Source organism: Mobula birostris, chromosome 14, assembly GCF_030028105.1.
Source record: "Mobula birostris isolate sMobBir1 chromosome 14, sMobBir1.hap1, whole genome shotgun sequence".
Lineage (NCBI taxonomy): Eukaryota > Metazoa > Chordata > Chondrichthyes > Myliobatiformes > Myliobatidae > Mobula > Mobula birostris.
The window spans coordinates 64,936,778-64,960,001 of NC_092383.1; the positions used below are offsets into that span (position 1 = coordinate 64,936,778).

Sequence of the window (23,224 nt, forward strand, 5' to 3'; positions counted from 1 at the left end):
ACTGCAATACTAAATAGCAAGTTGGAATTAATTTGAATAGATATTATTAGATGTGTTTAATGATGTAGTTAAGGTGAAACGTAAATTTTTTTGGAGGGGGGATTTTGTTCGACTATCAAGTGCTGGCAAATAGAATCAATATAGGTAAGGTACTTGATGGTTAATTATAATGGATGCTGGTGGACTGAGGGTCCCTTTTCTGTGCTCTGTGGCTTTGAATATGGGCAGTCAATAGAACTTTGGTACTGATGTTAGAGGGTCAGTGCTGATTTTTCTTAAAAATGAAGAAGGTTAAAAGGCCCAGGTGGTTCAATCCTGAAGAAGGGTCTTGACCCAAAACATCAACTGTTTATTCATTTCCATAGATGCTGTCTGACCTGCTGAGTTCCTCCAGCATTTTGTGTGTGTTCCAAGTGGTTTACTCTTATTTCATTGTTTCTCTGACAAATATTCATTGCCTATTTTTATTGCATCTGAGTTTTTTTTAAGTGAGATACCACCTTAAGCTATTCCGGTTTTGGGGGAGAAAGTGCTTTGTGAAGTCAGACAGGGAGTTTCAGAATTTTGTGTCGCATTGTCTGCTCTATGTGAATATTGTCTTTATGTATATTGGTTGTAGCTGTCAGGTATGTGTTATATTGCCATTCAGCCTATTGAATCCATGATAGCTTCCAACAGGACAACCATATCAGACCTAAACCCCAGATCTTGTTCTTCCTCACACATGCCTGAGATTCACAAGCCCTACATTTTTAAATAGTTAATATCTATTTCTAGTTTGATATCATATTTTGTATGTCCATTGACTGTACAATTGAAATTTTGTTGATTTAAAAACTGGTTTTGTTCAACATGCAGATGTAGCTTTCTCCCTTTCCAGTATCAAAATCCTTTTCTTTTGCATTTGCAGAGATCCCTAGTCAGAAACACATTCAAGTATTTGCCAAATTACATTATGACACACTGAATCCAGTACAATTGCAGATTTTTAGAATAGTTCTTAACTATAACAATCAAAGTAAGTTACTAGTAGCTGTTCAAAGATTGTCTCGGACTGAGGCACGGTTTGAGAATACATGGTAGGCCATTTAGAATTAAGATTGGGAAATTTTCTTCATTTTAAAAAGTAAAATTTGGAATTGTGTTCTCCATACAACTCCTCAAAATCAGTCATCATGTTAATTAAAAATAAATGATGCATTTCTGGATGTTAAAAGATATGGAAATTGTCTTCGAAAATGGCACTGAGAATTTGCGCTTGAATGGTCATGAGGCACAGTGCTGCTTCTATTCCTTCTGTGATGTCTTGATGAGAATACCTCTTTCTGAATTTTCAAGTGCCTAGATCCATTTCATTCAATAGCTCCTCCTTCAGTTTAGTAAATTACTCTTGCCTTCAAGGCAGATATTTCTCCTTTAAGAGATGTTCGCGCGCACACGCCTTTTACTTCAAGTGTACTTTGGACAGCGCCTTTAGTATTCTCTCACTTAATTGACATCTGTGTACTCCCAAAAGATGCTGTTGTATTTGAGTATAAACAGAGGTAATGGTGTTGCCATCCATTTGATAGCTAATTATGAATGATTGTGTTATCAAATACCACAGATTGAATCTCTTTTTCAAAATTTTGAGGGAGTTTTCTGGAATGGTAAATACAAGTTTAGGTCATTTTCAAGACTTTGCTTTGTCTCTTCATGCCATCACGTCTATTCAAAGTTCTTTGTTTAAAAAGTACAGTTTGAGTGATTGTTCTGAAACACCCCATTCAGTTCACAAACATGACACTAAGCTCCAGTGTGCAGCATTTCCAACAAAGTCAGGAGTGTAATGGAATATTCTTCAATTGCCTGAATGCAGCTTCAACAAAACTCAACATGGAGGATATAGCAGTCTGTATGATAGCCACCCCATCCAAAATTATTCATTCAGTCCCCCACCAGTGCAATTTAATTGGTTTTTTACCATCTGCGGGATGCAATGCAGCAAGATAACAAAACTCCTTATTGGTATTGGTTTATTATTGCCTGGGTGCAATGAAGAGCCTGTCTTGTATTCTGTTCATAAAGATCAAATGATTGTATAATAAATTGAGGTAGATCAAGGTAAAGCAACAAAGAATAAACTGTGAAGGCTGCAGAGAAAGGGCAGCACAGATAAACAAAGTGTAAGATAGTAACGCAGTAGATTGTGAAGTCACGAGTCCATCTTATTGTACAAGAAGTCCATTCAAGAATCTGATAAGAGCGGGAGAAAAGCTGGCCTTGGATCTGGTGCCTTCTGGCTTCTGTATCTTCTGCCCAGTGGGAGATGCAAGGAGATAGAATGTCTGGAATGGATGGGATCTTTGATTTTGCTGGTTGCTTTGTGAGGCAATGAAGCATGGACTGAGTCCCTAGAAAGATAGCTGGTTCCTGTGATGTTCTGACCTGTGTCCCCAAGTCGCTGTAGTTTTTTTTTGTGGTCTCCTTCATAATATCCAGACTGAATGCTTTCTATGGTGCATTAAGAAAACTTTGTAATCAATGGGGACCTACTGAATTTCTTTAACCGCAAACAACAGGAATTCTGCAGATGCTGGAAATTCAAGCAACACACAACGCAGCAGGCCAGGCATCATCTCTAGGAAGAGTTGCAGTCGACGTTTCAGGCCGAGACCCTTAATCAATTTCTTTAACCACCTGAGGAAGTGGAGGCATTGGTGAGCTTCCTTGGCCATGACATCAATGTGGTTGGACAGACTAGGCTATTGGTGATGTTCATTCTTAAGGAGCTTGAAGTCTACCACCCTCTCAATCTCAACACCATTGTCAACAACTTGAAAACCATGACCAGCTGTATGGACTTGGGCAGGGAAAAAAAAGCATGGGAGCATCGCAGTCTAGAAATTGCCCATAAGTTACACACCATCCTGCCTTCAAATCTTATAGTTGTTCATTTACCATTGCTAGTCAAAAGTCCTGAAATTCGCTCCATAACAGTATAGCCATGTCTTGGCCTACAGAAGTTGAAGACAGCTCTCTCCCCCCCCCCCCCCCCCCCCCGCAAGGGCGGTCAGGGAAAGGCAATTAAACGCTGACTCAGTCTCTGAAACCCACGTCCTTTAAATGAATATAAAGTAGTTCATCTTCATGGTCTTCCAATCAAAGATAAATGCTGTTTTGTGTTGTGATAGGATTTCATTTAATTGATGTTTTGACCTTTCATTGATCTTTTTATGTCCTCTATTTTAGGGGACTGAATAAATGGTGCTCGTTATTGAACGAATACCCTTGGTGAGAACATTTAGATCAATCTTTCAGCTTTGCTTCACCAAACTATAGTTGCACTTAACGTCCTACAGAATCAGCCATTATTGCAGTGTGATAAATGTAATTTCTTCTTTTAGCAAACCATTAGTTGTCAGTCAGAATGAGTTATTAAGTGCAGGCATTTAACCTCTGATAATTAAGCCACTGGTACTGGTGAACACATGCCCCTATAACTGTTGGAATATCTTGGTATCTGTCACAGAATAAATTCAATTAGAACTCAGAGGAATGTGAGTTTGAAGTCTTGTTACATTGTTGCAAACATAAAATGGGATTTAAGGACCTGACTTTCTCATGTTCTATTTGAATTAATTTAACTTTGGGAGGCAGGGCTGGGGAACTTGCACTGAAGTTTAATCACAATGCATTTAACTGAGAAGCTACTTCAATCTTTTGCTCAGGCAGTGAGTCTGAATAAGACAAGTGTACTGGTTTTTTTAATGATTGAACTGGGTTTTCTAGAACTGTAAGATCAATGAGAAGCTTTTAACTTATTCAGCAGATGTAGGAGCCTCTGGAAAGCCTAGCAGTTATTGCTGTTTTACTATTGCGCATTGGGCCATTGCAAATGCAATCAAGTATGAATCACATTGTTTTGTTCTGGAGTATTGAATAAATAGTAGAAAGACCAGGTAGAATAGCAGCTTTCTTTTTTCTTTTCCAGAAAGTATCAGTGAACCAGATGAATTCTTGCAGCAATCTATTCACTTCTTGACCACCATTACTGGTGCTTGCTGTCAGTTCTTGAATTTTAAATAAATAACTAACTGAATTTATATTGTTCACTTCATCAGATGGATCCTTGGCTTATTGTCCCTGGCAAGTATCACAGCTATGTTGAAAATTGTGTAAAGCACAGATGTTTGTCTATTGAAGTATTAATACCGAGGAATGATTGTCCTGTTACTATGGAAAAGTCTTAGGCATACTTGCTATATTTATGCACCTAGGACTTCTGCACAATACTTTATTTGTCAACATGGAATGGAGAGCAAGTTTATTAATCTGGCAGGAGCAAAGAATGTTGGGAATGGTATGGATGGAGTGCTGCAGGAGGTGTGTGGGGCAGGTGGCAGTGAAGGGGTGACAGGGGTGGATGCAGACACACCCAGCCCTGAGACACCAGGCAAGGTCATTGGATTCCAAACAATTGATTTATTGATCATTACAGAATGTCTCCCTGGTGCTTTCTGCTCTCTCCCCTCTCCCTTCCTCTTTTCCCAATCATAATTCCCCTCTGCCTGCCCCCTTCCCACTCTCAGTCCACAGTGGAAACTCCATCAATACCAGGTTTATCATCACTCACAATGCAATACATAAATTTACTACAGTACATTGCAAAGTCTTGGGCAGTCTAGCTATATATATGTGCATAAGACTTTTGCACGGTACTGTAAATTCAGTTTATATGATATGTTTAAAAAAAACTACGAATGATTGTCTAGTAGCTGTTTGTTAGTTGCACTCATACTTGTATTCAAGACACATGATGGCAACTAATGAAAAGTATGCTTTAGCTTGCATTTAAGAGTTTGAATAAGATACCAGACTTGCATCTTGCACAGCATGGTCAGGACACAGATTGATCAGTCACTGACTTGTAGTAATCAAGTTTTCTGAATCCTAGGTTCAAAGTATTGCTAAGTATTGCTGCCAGGTTCTCAAGTTGTTCTAGGGTTCAGCGAGGAATTGCATCTTGTTTCCAAAACTCAACTCACTTCTATTCTACCTGTTCTTATCACAAACAAGAGAAAATCTGCAGGTTCTAGAAATCCAAACAACACACAAAATGCTGGAGGAACTCAGCAGGCCAAACAACATGTACGGTAAAGAGTACAGTCAACGTTTTGGGCCAAGACCCTTCATTAGGACTGAAGTTTAAAAAAAAGATGAGTTGTAGTTGAAAGGTGGGGTGGGGAGGGAGAAACACAAGGTGATAGGTGCAACCGGGAAGGGGACGGGTGAAGTAAAGAGCTGGAAAGTTGATTTGTGAAAGAGATGCAGTGCGAGGGAAGAGGGGAACTAATAGGAGAGGTTAGAAGCCCTGAAAGAAAGAAAAAGGGGGAGGAACACAGGGAGGCGATGGGCAGGCTCGGATAAGGTGAGAGAAAGGGGGATGGGGTACGGTGGCGGGGAATTACAGGAAGCTCGAGAAATCGATGTTCATGCCTTCAGGTTGGAGGCTACCCAGACGGAATATAAGGTGTTACTCCTCCAACCTGAGTGTGGCCTCATCGCCATTTCCCTCTCTCACCTTATTCTTGCCTGCCCATTGCCTCCCTCTGGTGCTCACACACTTTTCCTTTCTTCCATGGCCTTCTGCCCTCTTCTATTATATTCCCTGTTCGCCAGTCCTTTTATCCCTTTCACCAATCAACTTCTCAGCTCTGTACTTCACCCCCCCTCCCAGTTTCACCCATCACCTTGTGTTTGTCCCTCCCCTACCCTCACCTTTCAACTCCAACTCAACTTATCTTTTTTTTCTCCAGTCCTGTTGAAGGGTCTTGACCTGAAACATCGACTATGCTATTCCATGATGCTGCATGACCTGCTGAGTTTCTCCAGCATTTTGTGTGTGTTGCTCTTTCTATCCTTAAGTAAGATGATGCCACATTGATAGTTCAATTTACAAACAATCCATTTAATTCACCTTTATCTTTTTGTAACTTGATTATTAGCTGCTATAGCATCTCCTCCATTTTCCCACTTCAATTGTGTAGCGCCTTGATTATTGGTACTGAGCCAGTCAGACTGAGAGAAGGTTCGTATGAGGGCATTACCTCTGGGTCTTGTAACCAATTGGTATTCATTGTTATTATGGATAGTAACTGCCTGTTGTTCAGGTCTTGATTATCATTGGAGATGTCTTAGAGTGAACTCATTGTTTCTTACCTCTCTTCAGATGGATTACCAGTTTGGTTACTTTGTTCAACAAATAATTGGTCTAATTAAATCAATGTTGCCGTTCATCGTTGCTTCTTAGTGAAGTATAACTCCTTTTCAAATACTGGTTTGGTTCATCATGCAGTGATTGCATGTGGCATGGTTCAGATTGAAAATACTGTTCATCAGCACTTCTCTGTCATCTTCCCTGGATATGTCTTCCTCTGCTATATGATAAACTCACTGGACATGGGGAATAGGGATATCTAGTCTGAAATACAAGACTTTCTGGAGATGCTGGAAATTTAGAGTAACACAAAATGCTTGGAGGAACTCAACAGGTCGGGCAGCATTTATATTTGGGAATAAAGTGTCTTTCAGGCCCAGACCCTTCATAGAAGGAAGCAATCCTAGGAATGGCAAAGATTGACTTAGTATATTTGGTAGAATGAGGTCAAACCTGAACAGGGAAACATAATTACAGGTGTCCCCTGCTTTTCGAATGTTCGCTTTACGAAACCTCACTGTTGCGAAAGACCTACATTAGTACTCTGTTTTCGCTTTCAGAAGGCGTTTTCACTATTACGAGGAAAGGCAGCGCGCGATAAAAGGCGGCGCGCGCCCTGAGCAGCCACTCTGCCTCGGATTCGGAATGGCATTGCTTAAACACGTTGCATTGAGCAGCCGTTAGCAAGATGAGTTCTAAGGTGACAGAAAAGCCTGAAAGAGCTCGTAAGGGTGTTACACTTAGCGTAAAACTAGACATAATTAAGTGTTTCGATTGTGGTGAACAAAGCAAGGACAAAGTGAGTTTGGCTTGTGGAAGTGGACGAAGATGATGTTGAAGAGGTTTTGGCATCCCATGACCAAGATCTGATAGATGAAGAGCTGATGCAATTGGAAGAGGAAAGGATAACAATCGAAACCGAATGCAGTAGCCAAAGTTAAGCAATTGCGTGAGATTTTCGCTGCAATGATAAAGTACGACTTTAAATTTGAAAGGGTACGTCGGTTTAGGGGATATTTGCAGGATGGTTTGAGTGCTTACAAAGAACTGTGTGATAGAAAAATGCGCGAGGCTCAACAGTCAAGCAAGCCTTCCACATCAGCCACAGCAGATGCCGAACCTCGACCTTCGACATCGAGGCGGGCAGTCATAGGAGAAGATGAGCTGCCTGCCCTGATCGACGATGAGATGACACCCCCGTGTCCCACACCCCAACCCCTGGGCCCCAGACAGATACTGTACAGATTCGCGGAGAATGCAGCAGTGGCCGGGAGGCACACAGTACATCTTTAAGAAAAAACCCGAAATAAACATGCTAATTAATTAGGTGCCGCCGACATGTAATTATCAGCCCAGATCAGAGGAGATGCAATCGGCACTGATCTGGGCCGACAATTACGTGCCGGGCAGCACGTAATTAATTAGCATGTTTATTTCGGGTTTTTTCTTAAAGATGTGCTGTGTGCCTCCCGGCTACCGCTGCATTCTTTTCGGCAATGTATCGGGTTGACCGCCCGGGCGGTGGGGGCCACTGCACCACCCAAATTCCGACGAGTCTAACACACCATCATTAATGTGCTCAGCGCTGTTTTCCCAATTCCGGTAAGTGATACTACACTGAACATACATTATTTCTACTTTATATAGGCTGTGTATTTTTACATGTTATTTGGTAGATTTGGCAGCTTCATATTTTAAAGGTTACTGGAGAGCACGTTTATGCCGAGAGCGCTTGCATGAGATTTTCGCTATGGAGATCTGTGCAGGCAATCGTTGTAGAGAAGTATTTCTACTTTATATAGGCTGTGTATTTATCATATCATCCCTGCTTTTACTATATGTTACTGTTATTTTAGGTTTTATGTGTTATTTGGCATGATTTGGTAGGTTATTTTTGGGTCTGTGAATGCTCTCAAAGTTTTCCCATATAAATAAATGGTAATTGCTTCTTTGCTTTATGACATTTTGGCTTACGAACTGTTTCACAGGAACGTTGTACCTTCGGGTGGTGGGGGAAACCTGTAGATCACTGGTCAATATGGTGATGGTGGTACATTGCATCAGATGGCTCAAAACTTAGACTGACTTCTTTTGAACTACTATTGCTGCAATCTATAGACTGTAATTTCCCTTAGTAATTTGCTTTTGAACCATCTAAACGAACTAACAATTTCATGATCTGACAGGCATGGCAGACTTGACTCAGGAATGCAGGTACAGCACCTTTAAACAAACGAACATCCAGTGCCTTGACTGGAAGATTCCAAGCCAGACCACCAAAGACTGACGCTAAGTAAACACTCAGTGTATTGAGTAGCATGATTTGCAAAGAAGAAACAGCCATTATGCCTTTCAGATCATTGCTGGCGACTTTAATCAGGCTTGCTTGAAGAAATAGCTGCCCAATTATCAACATATCACCTGCAGCACCATGGTCCCAACACACTTGACTATTGCTGTACTATAATTAGGAATGCCTACTATTCCATGCCTAGATCACATTTTGGGAAATCTGATCATCTAGTTGTCCTCCTACCTGTATACAGGCAGAGGCTAAATAACAAGGATCCAGACATACAGGCAACAGAGGTGAACAAGCAGAGGAGCGGCTACTGGATTGTTGTGAGTCAGTGGACTAGGCTGTGTTCAAGGATTCATAAGAGGATGTGAGTGAATAAGCCACAGTTGTCACAGACTTTATAAGGTCAGTCATGGATGAGTGTGTCCCCACAAAATCAGTCTTCCCCAACCAGAAGCTCTGGATGAGCCAAGAGATCCATCATCCACTGAGGGCCAGGTCAGTGGCATTTTGGTCTGGCAGCCAAGCAAAATACAAGAGGTCCAGCTATGACCTCCAGAAAGCCATTGCACGTGTGGAGTGACAGATCCAAAGCAACCATGAATTGCAGAAGGAGGCTGGATAGCTGTGAATGCTCTCACCACCTACAAATTGAAACCAAGTGACATAGGTGACAGCAAGCATTTGCTCCCAGATGAGCTCAATGTCTTTTGTAGTCTCTGAAAAAACATGAAGGCAGCTTCACAAACTCCCACAGTCCCTGACGATCCTGTGATTTCAGTCTCTGAGGCTGATTGTGAGAGCGTCCTTCAGGAAGGTGAAACCCATGGAAAGAATCTGGTGCAGATGGTAGCTGGCTGAGTATGAAAGTCCTGTGCTGATCAACTGGCTGGAGTGTTCACTGATATCCTTAACCTCTTGCTTCACTGTTTTGTAGTACCCACCTGCTTCAAGCAGGCTTCAGTTACATCAGTGTCCAAGGAAAACATGGTAAGCTGCCTCAATGACAATCATCCAGTAGCATTTACGTCCACAGTGATGAAGTGTTTTGAGAGGTTGGTGATGAAGCATATCAACTTCCTGAGAACAACTTGGATCTGTGCCAATTTGCCTATAATTCAACAGTAGATCAACAGCAAATGCCATTTTTTTGGCTCTGCATTCAACTTTGGAACATCTGGACAGTGAAGATGCATACATCAGGATGCTCTTCATTGACTACAGCTCTGCATTCAACATTTTCATTTCCCCCAAGACTAATCAATAAGCCCTAAGACCTAGGCCTCAATATCTCCTTATGCAACCGGATCTTTGATTTCCTCACTTGCAGACCCCTGTCAGTTCAGATTAGCAATAACATCTCCGCAGTTACCATCAGCACAGGTGCACTGCAAGGCTCTGTGCTTAACCCCCTGCTCTACTCGCTCATACTTATGATTGTAAGGCTAAGCACACCTCCAGTGCTATATTCAAGTTTGCTGACGACAGTGATGTTGTTGGTCAAATCAAACCGTGGTGACAAATCAATATATAGGTGGGGGATTGAGAATCTAGCTGAATGGTGCCGCAATACAATATCTCATTCAATGTCATCAAAACCAAAGAGCTGATTATTAACCCCAGAGAGAGGAACGCGAAGGTCCATGAGCCAGTCCACACCGGGATCAGAGGTGGAGAGGGTCAGCAACTTTAAATTCCTTGGTGTTATCATTTCAGAGGACCTGTCCTGGGTCTGTCACATAATTGCCTTTACAAAAAAGGCAGGGGAGTGCCTCTGTTAGAAGTTTGTGAAGATTTGATATGTCATCTAAAACTTTAACAAGCTTCTATAGGTCTGCAGTGGTGAGTATACTGACTGCTTGCATCACAGACATGTATGAAAACACCAATGCCCTTGATCAGAAATACCTCCAAAAACTAGTGTGAAACCCCAGTTTATCATGGATAACGCCCTCCCCACCATTGAGAATATCTACAAGGAGTGCTTGTTTCAGGAAAGCAGCATCCATCATTAAGGACCCCCACCATCCAGCCATGCTCTTTTCTTATTGCTGCCATCGGGAAGGAATTAAAGGAGCCTCGGGTCCCACACAACCAGTTTCAGGAACAGGCAAATGGTACCTCAGCATTAAGACCAGGACCAACAGGCTCTGGGACAGCTTCTTTCACCAGACCATCACATTTATCAATACAGTTTGCTCTGATTGCCTTATCTGTGTGTACATACGTATATACAAAACAATTATGTATACTGTACAGTCTTAGTGTTTAAACAATATCCTCCCACATTTCCCTTCCTTATTGCTTGTACATTGCGATGGAGACACAACATAAAGAATTTTACTCCCTTGTGTTGTGAAATGGATGTAAGAAATAAAAAGTTATAAATTCCCCTCAACCATCAGGCTATTGAACCAGAGAGGATAACTGTACTCAATCTCAACCATCCCAACACTGAACTAATTCAACAACTTATGGATTCACTTACAAGGACTCTTACAACTCATATTCTTGATATTTATGGTTTATTTATTTGTTTTTTCTTTTGTATTTGCACAGTTTGTTATCTTTTGCACATCGTTTGCCTTGGTGTGTGGTTTTTTCATTGATTCTATTCTGTTTCTTTGTATTTGCTGTGAATGCTCTCAAAAATGAATTTCAGGGTAGTATAGGTTGTACTTTGAGGAATTTATTTTGAACATTGGTAATCCATACTGAGGACACAGTAAGGGTATAAGGGTAGTGACATTACTGATAAGTGGCTCAGTTGAACCATTAAGTAAAATGTTGTGTGAATCCAGAAGAAAACAATCAGCACACTTGGCTCAAGGCAATAGACAATAAAAGCCAATGTGTCCTTGTCTTTGTGAATTACTCTTGAATGTGTGTCTGATCTTGACACTGTTGATAAGAATGCCCACTGTATAAATTAGTCCTGTCTGCACTGAGAGTATCCTTAATTTATGTGGCCTCAAAACTAGATATTCGCGAGTCTATGGCTATTTGCAGGAGTAACATTGTTTTCCTTCACTATTTTGCCTCTGTCTAGTAGGCTAGTTCAATGAGAGCTACAGCATCAAGCTTACCAGAAATTAGCCAACCTTTGGAAGCAACACCTTAAGAACTATACAATAGAAGTAGCATGGAAGGCAAGAGACTTGAAACTACTTAATTTGGTTAAGAAAACCCACAGTCTTGCATCTATTGAAAATTAATACGTTGCAAAGTGGTGGGAGCTGTCCGTAAATGGGAGTAACCCATTAATTATGTTGAATCTCCTTTTGCAAGGCATGAGGCTGAAGTACTGGATGGAATGGACCATATCTGACATCTGTGATGACTTTGAACAGTCTTCAGTCTATTTAAAATATTCCATATGTTGTCAAGAAACAATTGACTGTACTGGTTATTGCAAAGGCTCTGGCCCCTGGCAACATTCCAGCAGCAGTGCTGAAATTTTATATCCCAGAACTGCCTGTCCCTCTCACTGGCATTTACCTAATTGCTCTGGAAAATTGTCTGTGTTCTGTCTACAGAAGCAGTCCAGTTAGAATTTTCACATCCTCTTTTTCCCTTCCCCATCAGTCTGTAGTTGATCATCTCAATGGATTTTTAGTCATTATCCTAAATACCTTTTTTATTGGTTTGTTCGCACAACTCCATTGCTCTTCACTGCTTGGTCCAGACACACAGTGATAATTCCTTTGATATCTTTACAATGTTTAAGAGGCATTTTGGATAGGTACTTGGATCAGAAAGTCGCAAAGAAATACAAGCCTAATGCAGGCAAATGGAATTAATGCAGATGGGCATCACGGTTGGCATAGACAGGTTGTGGCCAAAAGAGCCTCTTGCAGTGATATAAAATTCAGTGATTCATTTGATTATGCATGGCATCCGTGAGCCTTGGTAAAATGGAAATCATTGGGAATTGGTGAACATTGGAGCCATTGCTCAAAAAGGAAGGTGACTGTGCAGCTTTGAGGCTTATCCAGGTTATTGCTGCTGGAGTTCTAGACATAGGTTCTGTCTTGTAGCTGCTTCATTCATGAGCTTCCATCTTCTGTAATGTCAGTAGTTGGTATGTCTATTGTGATCATATTCAGAAAGAACTAATGGCATTAGTAACATCTGGATTAAAGGTAAAGTTATTGATGTTTGCATAGTAGAAAAGACAAATCCTCTGCTTGTTTAATCTTTCAAAAATCCAGTCCTGTGCACTTGTTCAAGTGTCCTACAATTTTTTTCTTTCTGAGTATTTGTTTGAGAGATACATCTGGCATTCACAGAGCAGACACTTTTAATATTTTTTAAACTTGCATTGCTTCTGTGTTATAGCAGCAGAGATGTTAGATATTTATTGCTTTCTCCTCTATACCGTAACAATTATATTTTTTTCTTTTTGTACTGCTCAATGATGCCTCATGAGATTCATTCCATCTGAGACCAAAAGACTGCACCATGATAGTTTATATTTTCTTCAGAACAATAATGAGTGTAGATAGTAACGTTATCATGAAAAATAAGCAACTTAAGGCAACATGAATGGATATTTGTTTACTTGGGTTTCAGTTGGAGTATTTGAAGAACAAAGCAGCTTATTGCACTCGGCATATATCAGGACTCCAGATATCAGGACCCTGCAAAGACCCAAAGAGGTTTACAGCTAATGTATATTTTGAAATATAATTTAAGTGGGGCTATTAATTGTAGTTAATACTTATGATTGATGCCACTGGTAATTTTTTTAACACAGTGATTGCTCATTTGCAACAAAATCATATCTTAAATAATTGGATTGTTTTCTGCATTCCAGTTTGTATTCAGTCAGCTGTGGGCCACGAGTCCTGAATACGCCCAATGAATCCCTAGGTGAAACATTTATTTTAATTAAGGTCCATTGACGTGGTCTGGAATTCCATCTTGTTAAAATCTAATTTCTTTAACCTGCCCAACTGAAAACTGGATGGGTGAGTCAAGGGAGGAGAGGGTGAAGGTGGAGACATGCAGATAATGAAAGCCTGAACTCAAATTAGAGATACCAGTATTAGATTTCCTTAACTGAAACACGCATTTAATTGATTCACCACTCAATATAATGTTCAGTTATAGTAATTTCCCCAAGGAGCAGAACAAATAATGTCTAATTCTCCTGTGGTGCTGCAAGTCTGGATTTTGATCCAGGCAACCTGGTTCAGGATTCTGCAAAAAAGATCTTAATACTGCTTCTGAAGCAGAAACTGACACTCAAGACCAAGGGCAGCAAAACTCAGGCCTGTTTGCTCGTGCTTAAGAAATAAAAAGAAAGACATAGGGCAGTAAAATATAGGTCAGTTAATTTAACATCTTTTCTTGGCATGATGTCGGAATATTACCAAAGGCTGATGCACAAATTAAGAGCTCAGGGTATCAGGAAAGAAATTAACATGGACTGAAAGTTGGAATAAATGGTCCTTTTCAGGCTGGGGGGATGTCAGCACCCCAAGCTTCAGTTCTTAGCCCTCTATTTACTATATGTAAGTATACAGTTGGACACTGACAAGCAGGGTAGAACAGAGTGATGTGGGAATACAGATCCATAATTCCTTTAAAACAGTGTCACAGGTGGCTAAGATCATAAAGAGAGTTTTTGCAGATTGGCCTTCATAAATCCAAGTATTGAGTACAGGAGTTGGGATGTTATTTTGAAGTTATATAAGATGTTGGTGAGTCATAATTTGGAGTATCATGTGCAGTTCTGGTCACCTACCTATGTTGAGAGGATATATTACAAGGATGTTGGCAGTACTTAAGGACTTGAGTTATAGGGAAACATTAAGTGGGTTTAGACTTTATTCTCTAGAGTGTAGGAGAATGAAGGGAGATCTGGTAAGAGGTATACAAAATTATGAGGGGTTAATTATCAGGTTAAGGCAGAAGGTCCCGATGGAGTACCTGGTAAGGCTCTGAAAACCTATGCCAACCAACTAGCGGGAGTAATCAAGGACATTTTCAACCTGTCACTATTATGGGCAGAAGTTCCCACTTGCTTCAAAAAGGCAGCAATTATACCAGTGCCTAAGAAGAATAATGTGGGCTGCCTTAATTACTATCGCCCGGTGATGAAATGCTTTGAGAGGTTGGTCATGACTAGACTGAACTCCTGCCTCATCAAGGACCTGGACCCATTGCAATTTGCCTATCGCCACAATAGGTCAACAGCAGACGCAATCTCAGTGGCTTTCCACATGGCATTAGACCACCTGGACAACACAGACACCTACGTCAGGATGCTGTTCATCGACTATAGCTCAGCATTTAATACCATCATTCCCACAATCCTGATTGAGAAGTTGCAGAACCTGGGCCTCTGTACCTCCCTCTGCAATGGATCCTCGACTTCCTAATCGGAAGACCACAATCTGTGCAGATTGATGATAACATATCCTACTTCCTAACGATTAACACTGACACACCTCGGGTGAGCGCATAGCCCACTATTCTACTCTCTATATACACATGACTGTGTGGCTAGGCAGAGTTCAAATACCATCTATAAATTTGCTGACAATACAACCTTTGTTAGTAGAATCTCAGGTGATGACGAGAAGGAGTATAGGAGTGAAATATGCCAACTAGTGGAGTGGTGTCACAGCAACAACCTGGCAGTCAACGTCAGTAAGACGAAAGAGCCAACTGTGGACTTCAGGAAAGAGGAAGGAACACATACCAATCCTCAGAGGGATCAGTAGTGGAGAACGTGAGCAGTTTCAAGTTCCTGGGTGTCAAGATCTCTGAGGATCTAACCTGGTCCCAACATATCAATGTAGTTATACTTCATTAGGAGTTTGAAGAGATTTGGCATGTCAACAAATACACTCAAAAACTTCTATAGTTGTACTGTGGAGAGCATTCTGACAGGCTGCATCACTGCCTGGTATGAAGGGGCTACTGCACAGGACCGAAAGAAGCTACAGAACATTGTAAATCTAGTCAGCTCCTTCTTGGGTACCAGCCTACAAAGTACCCAGGACATCTTTAGGGAGCAGTATCTCAGAAAGGCAGTGTCCATCATTAAGGACCTCCAGCACCCAGGGCATGCCCTTTTCTCACTGTTACCATCAGGTAGGAGGTACAGAAGCCTGAAAGCACGCACTTCAGCAATTCAGGAACAGCTTCTTCCCCTCTGCCATCCGATTCCTAAATGGACATTGAATCTTTGGACACTACCACACTTTTTAAAAGATATTATCACAGTATTTCTGTTTTTGCACATTCTTAATCTATTCAATATAGGTATACTGTCATTGATTTACTTGTTTATTTATTTTTAACTTTTATTATTTTTTCTCTCTGCTGGATTGTGTATTGCACTGAACTGCTACTAATAAGTTAACAAATTTCACATCACATTCCGATGATAATAAACCTGATTCTGATTCATGCAGGCTTTTTCCACTGAGGTTGGGTGAGACTAGAACTAGAGGTCATAGGTTTGGGCTGAAAGGTGAAATATTTAATAGGAACCTTGTTCACTCAGATGGTGAGAGTGTGGGACGAGCTGCAGAGGAATTGGTGGATGTGAATTTGATTGCAACATTTGAGAAGTTTGGATAAATACATGGATGGGAGAGCTATGGAGTGCTATGATCTAGCTTAGTGGCATCCCACTTCTAGTAAGAATTGGTGTTCTCCTATTTAGTCCCTTGCTATCAGTCAGTGAAATTGAGATTGATTTTGTGACCTAACTTGATGTTCCTGGTTTTGCCCCACATCCAAGTCTTTGGTTAACAATCTATCAATCTCAGTGTTCAAATTAGCCATGCATGAAAAATCTTTTTGCTGAGATCTTGAAAACTTCCATGACCCTTTGAGCTTGTACAAGTTCTCCAGATCACTGTGTGTAAAGATTGAGTCTAATTGTTTATTTCGTTCATTTTCAATACATTGAAACTTTAATTATCTCTGCTCCGGTCATTTACTTAAATATCTTGAGAGAGTATTCCATTCAAATTCAGGCCAATGGGGTAGTATAATGATTGTTGGATTGCAGCATTGTTTTATTTGGTACTTAACAAGAAAGCAGTATCCGTCATCAAGGACCCCCACTATCCAGGTCATGCTTTCTTCTCTCTGTTGCCATCAGGAAGGAGGTACAGGGGCCTTGGGTCCCACGCCACCAGGTTTGGGAACCGTTATTACCCTGCAACAATCAGGCTCCTGAACCAGTGTTGATAATGTCATTCACCTCAACTTTGAATTGATCGTACAACCAATGGATGCACTTTCAAGGACTCAGTAATTCGTGTTCTCAGTGTTACTTATTTATTTTTTATTTGCTCTGTCTTTTGTATATTAGTTGTCAGTCTTTGTGTAGTTTTTCATTGGTTCTATTCTATTTCTGTTCTACTGTGAATACCTGCAAGAAAACGAATCACAATGTATTGTATGGTGACACTTATGTACTGTAATAATAAATTTACTTTGATCTTTGTACTTCTGGTGCTGTTCCACTACTTTAGGGCCAGTGTAACCTTCCTAACATGTTGCCTAGCATAACTTCTGACATGGACATCTTAATGTAAAGATGAGCACTCTAAAGCTGTTCTCTGGAATGTAGAAGAATGACACATGACCCTTGAAACATTTGAAATTCTTGGAGTCTAAAAGTAGATATTGGGCTTCCACACTAAAGAGCATATCATTTAGGAATAAATGAAGAAGAAGTATTCCTTCCAAAAGAATAATACCTTTTGAATATTCTATACTTGAAGTATGTGGATGTTCAATCTAAACTTGTGTTTAAAACAGATAAATAGTTTCCTGAACACTATTAAAGTGGGCAGCATGGTAGCATAGTGGTTAGCACAACATTTTACAGTACAGGAGACATAGGTTCAATCACCGCCATTGCCTGTAAGGCGTGGGTTTCCTTAAGATGCTCCGGCTCCCACAGTTCAAAGACGTCCCAGTTGTTAGGTTAATTGGTCATTGTAAATTGTCCTGTGATTGGGGTAGTGTTAAATCGGGGGATTGCTGGCCAGCATGGCTCGAAGGGCTGGAAGGACAGCACTGTGTTTCAATAAATAAATAAATATTGGAATATCAAAATAGGATAGGAAAATTAGTCTTAAAAAGTACATGTGCAGCGGCATTGTGTGGTCAGAAGGCTTACTTCTGCTCCAGAATCTTGTATGGTTGGTCTTCATTTTCTTTACTTCAATTATCTTAAAGTATATGTTTTAGTTTTCTCTGCCTGTGATGCCTAAAGCACAGTTTTTGACCTAATCTGTTCTTTCCCTTGTTATTCAGAACTGTAAGAAACTTTGAGAACTTATAAGAAACTTTGCCAAAGCGTTATAAAAATTTTGAAAATTCATATGGTAAGTGGTTAAAGCAAATTGGATAATGTACTTAAAAGATTAGTTCAATTACTGTAATAATGAGTTAAGGTTAAACACTTGGTGTTAAGTGAACAGGATGGGAGAAGAAAATAAGTGTTGAGTCTGAAATGAACATTAACAGGAATTGACTATTCAGCCAATGTAGCTAAGGGATACTTTGGGTTAGAACTTGCAGGCATTTACTCTCAAGTGGCAGCTGATCCAGGATTGCTCCAGTTTGGCGCTCAGATTTTCTGTCTTCCATTTTTGTGCTGGGGAATCTCTGCAGACAGCATGGGACTCCAGAGTCCATTCATTTAAATGGATTATAATAGCCATGGAGAAAATAGTAAGAATAAATTAAGATGTATTTAATAATTTTTTTTTATAAAGTGATGTAACTTAATTTCTGTTTAAGGGATACCCAGCAGCCTCCAGTGTTGGAAAACTTTGGCAGTCATCAAAGTAGTGACAAGGCTTTCTCTTTTTTTTCAGTCATCTTGTGTTTGAGGCTGATTTTAGTCCACCTATATACCTAGCAAGGGACTGCCATTTTGCACCATTCTTCATTACGTGTTGACATTGCTGAATCCACATAAAATCATTATGTACATTACTGAAGTTGGAGAATTGCTTCGCCTGCAATAGCTTCTACAATGTACAAAACTATGGAAGGCAAGGAACAGTTCTCCAACTTCTGTAATTAAAACATCAACAGCTGGAGAGTTCCATTTTAGCATAGTCTTTTTTCTGTTTCTGTTGTATGTTTACTTCATCCAACAACTGTAGTGAAGTAAATATAAGGTGACTTTCTCCTTTCATAAATAATAAGAAATAAAATATTAACATCTGCTCACATTGCCAAAAACATGTTCTTACAAAGTCATAGTAACATAGAGATTTCTTTGTAATTATGCTGCACGAGAGCTTTGTTGTTAGATTTGGATCTATTTTAATAGCATTCTGTATGCTATTCCATGAATTTATTTGATCGAGTTTTTTGTTCATGTGCAACTAGAAACTACTTTGATTTAAAATAATGAAAATTGTAGGTTGGACACTTGTAAGCTTGCTCAAGTAAGAGAAGTGATAACATAGTCTGATCATTAGCAGGATCCAAGCTTGTACTGTGAGTTTTGAAATAAAGTTAAATGTTTCATGCCTACTGGTTATTCTAAAGCAGACCCTCTTTTTTTTAAAAAAAAGTAGATTTTTCTTTGCAGCCTAAAATATCTGGGTTTCTTGTTATTTAACCAGTTTAATAGGTGTCTTTTAGTTTTTTGGTTAAATCAACATTGCATAGTAGTGTAGTATAGTTCTGTTTGAATATTGTGTTTCAGTCATAAAACAGAATCTCTTCAGTGTTTGAGTGTGTAGTTTTTCATACTTGCGTAGCTCAGAAAATAGATATATAGTTATTGAAATTGTATTGTTAACTGTGGTGCGTGCTGAAGTTGATTTCTGAGTTCTTTCCCCATCTCACCACATTGTGCATCTAGATCCAAGTACCCTCTTGTTTTAATATCAAGGCCATTGTCTCTGTTTGGCTCTTTTCCCAGAACAATTCAAATTGACTTTGCAGCTCTGATTTTTTAACGTGCTGGTTTCAACTGCTGTTTGCATTTATGTACCGATGCAGGTCTTCCATTCTCTCTGTATGCAGGGAAGTTTCTCCCAATCCTTCTCATCTTACTAAATTGCTGATTAACTTTGTGCAAAGATTTGTTTTTTTTAAAATCTGTTTTAAATTATTTTCATGTCCATTCTGTATCCCACTGCATTAAGTGTGATATATGCAAGATAGTGTTTTAGTAAAATTGATTGTGGACTGATTGTTGACCAGAACTTCCCAGCTGTTGGAAATGTTCACAGGGATATTTTGCATCTCTCACGAGAGCAGGTTCAGCCATGGTTTAAAGTTCTTACCTGAAGTTCAGCACTTACAGTTGCACTCTTCCTTACTACACTATCCTGGCAGAGTATTGTTGTGAAGTCATGAGTGTTGAACTCATAATTTTCTTTCTTGTTCAAGATTGGTGCCATCTGAGACGATTTGTGTAACTGGTTTCAAAAATTCATATTTACTTTTTAACTTAAGAACGAAAGTTGATAGAATTAGAATGAAAATACACCATTTTCCTAGTTGCATGCTCACAGCTCATGCACAATAGTTTATTTCCCATTATGTATGGGTAATTTGCAGTGGAGCTATACCTTAGATCATTTATTTATTTCATAATTTTGTATCCTGGGGGCATTACTGAGAGAAAGTAGAAATGTTCTGACTTTCAAGTTCACTGTTAGAGCTTCCCCAATCTTCCAGACTTCTTTGAAAGCACTTTCTAGAAGAATGTTGATTAAAACCAAATCTTTCACTGTTAGGAGTTTTGACAATATAGTCAATTTGCATTTGCATTGAAGTAATTTCAGTTGGAAAATGACATTGAAAGGGTTTTCATTGTGTGCTTACTTTTATTACATTTATAATAAATGGAGATGAATGGATTAATTTGCAGATGATACAAAGGCTGTTGGTATTGCAGGTCGTGTAAAATTACCAAAAAGGCACAGCTGGATATAGATCAGTTGCAGATGTGGGCAGAGAAATGGCAGGTAAATCCAGCCAGATAAACAGCAAAATATGAGGTGTTGCAATTTAGGAATTAAATGTTAAGGACAGAACAATGTTAATGGTAAGAACTTTAACAGTATTGATATACAGAAGCATCTTCAGCCTTAGCTTCATGAAAGGGGATGCACATGTTGCTTGAAGGTGAACAGCATGCTTCCATTTATTACTGGAGGCACTGTGTTCAAGAGTTGGGAAGTACTGAAGCAGTTTTATAAAACAGTTTTAGGTTTGGTTGGACTTTATACTTGTACAAGTGTAGTAGAAGAGAACAGGATTAAACAATAGCTATAATGTATAATGATTTTCTATAAACAGCTTCAATTAAATGTTGAAATGATTGTGCTGTCCATGGATCAAATCAACACCTATATGTTAAAGACCTCCAAGAAGCTTTGTGATATAAGACCATAAGAAATAGCAGAATTAGGCCATTCCATCATGACTGCTTTATTACCTTCCCAAACCCATTCTCTTTGCCGTCTCCTTTTAACCTTTGATACTCTTACTTCTCTGGAGCCTATCAACCTCCACTTCAAAAGAAAGTCCTCCTCCTCTTTGTTCTAAATGGACATCCTTGTATTCTGAGACTTTTCCTTCTGATCCTACCATCCTAACATGACGTGCCATCACCTCAAATGATCACTGCTTTTCTGAGCCACAGTAAGCGGTAGCACACCATTCAATTACAATCATCACTCTATTGTAGGCTCAATCCTATAATCATCCAAGATGCACAAACCTGCTCTTAATTCTTTCAGAACTTCGACTACCTAGCCAAATATTTCTTTTGGCTCAGTGGCATATTTTAGAATATAAACCATTACAGCACAGGAACTGGCCCTTTGGTTCACAGTGTCCATGCCAACTACAATGTCAAATTAAACTAATCTCATCTGATGGCGCAGTCTGTAACTCCTCATTCAATGCCTGTCTCAATGCCTCTTCAACATTGCTATCATGTTTCCAACACCTCCCTGGTTGCACATTTCAGGCACCTACCATTCTGTAAAAAAAAATTTACTTCAATGAGTAGAAGTTTCTTAAAATTTAAAACAAAAAAGTATCAAAATACTTAATTGCTGTTTAGCTCAAATTCAGCATGCGTATAGTTTACTACTGGACTCTGATCAGACCAAACTACTGAAACGTTGGCTACAAAAATCATTATGCTCCAGCTGAATGAATGTCAACAGTGACAATGTCAAGCCCTCCAGCACAGCTGCATAAATCTTGAAAGATAATTTCAGGATCTTATCTATCAGCATTCAGTGCCGAAGTCAACGTATATTAGTTTTTGCTATCTGCTATTTTGATGTAATTGAGTAATCATCTAATCTGTTTTTAAAAAGCAGGCAAGAGTCACAACACTGTGCATCTGGAGTCACATCCTCAGATCAGACAAAACAAGGACAAATGATCTTGAAAGGACAGTGTGGTAGGATTTTGATAACAATCTGGTGGCTTCATGCCCACCACTACTAAATTTTTATTCCAGATATCTTAAAAAGATGAAGCTAAATTCTCCCCCACCCTATCCACTATGATGACATGTAAAGTCAAAGCTTCATTTAGATTCCTACCCTTGCAACATATCTATGTTATCATAGCCACAAACATTTTTACAACACATTCTGACATTACTTTTGTGCAGCTTTGTTTCTTTATCCATCTGTTTTCATATTTCCATTGAAACGTTGGTTTAGCTTTCATTTTTGTGCTGAAAGGCCAAATGCATGTTAATAGTTTTTTCTGGAGTTTTTTCTTGTCTATGAAGTTGTCAATAGCTTTCGCTTGTGCTTTATGTATGACACAGCAATTATGCATAATGATTGGATTATATAAATAGCTTCAAAAACATATTTCAATAATGGTTAGAACATGCTTTCTATCTACATATCCATGCTAGTTTTAAAAGTAACTTTTTTGAAAAACAAATTGCTCGCAGTTAATTGATTGAATTGGTTGGGAACACAAATAGAAATATGTAGGACCCACAAGGATCAAGTTACACAGGATTCAGAAAGCATTATGTTTCAAAAAAAAGTTCACTTACCAATGAGAATGCCATATTCAAGCGGCATCTCAACACTTCAGCATTTCAAACAAAAAATTGTAAGGTAAGTAATGAAAGGAGATTTTGTGTTCACTGCTGAATACAGAAGATGGATTTTTCACATTCTGCACAATGATCCCAGTTGGGTGGAGTTTACCTCTGTAAAGAAATTCTGAAGCTGGTTTGCAAAGACCAAAATGTAACCTGGTAATTAGATATACTTGTAAATTCTCAGTTCATTCTAGGCCATTTAAATGTGGTATTCTTATGGTCTTATTCAGGGCGTCAAAGTTTACGGGGAGAAGGCAAGAGAATGGGCTTGAGTGGAATTTTAAAAATCAGCCAAGATGGAATGGCAGGGCAGACCCGATGGGCTGAGTGGCCTAATTCTGCTCCTGTGTCTTCTGGCCTTAAGGTATTTGGATGTAATTTTATTGATAAAATGTTTGGGCCAGTGAAGTGGAGTATTTTACTTTAATTTGTAATTCACCTGTGGTGCTATTTCATGTCAGATCTTTAATATCCTCTAAGCTTTACATGAACATTTTTAATCAGTCATTGTCCCCATATTACAGAAAGGATGTAAAAGCTTTGGACTGGGTGCTAGAAGTTCACCTGAATGTTGTTTGGATTGAAGACTGTTCGCCCTAAAGAGATGGTGGGCAAACTTGGGCTGTTT

General features: G+C 39.5%; 1 protein-coding gene across 2 annotated transcripts in view; it reads left to right on the forward strand.

Moving 5' to 3' along the window:
- The window catches only part of LOC140209937 (diphosphoinositol polyphosphate phosphohydrolase 1), an 83,692-nt gene that overhangs the window by 6,843 nt on the left and 53,625 nt on the right, over window positions 1-23,224 (forward strand). The window contains exons 2-3 of one of the 2 annotated variants that reach the window (XM_072278615.1): window positions 17,790-17,860; window positions 22,827-22,960. The exons of the other annotated variant lie outside the window; for it this stretch is intronic. Coding sequence (XP_072134716.1) covers window positions 22,859-22,960 — 102 coding nt within the window. The 5' untranslated portion in view covers window positions 17,790-17,860; window positions 22,827-22,858. The remainder of the gene's footprint in view (window positions 1-17,789; window positions 17,861-22,826; window positions 22,961-23,224) is intronic. 2 annotated transcript variants of the gene reach the window in all.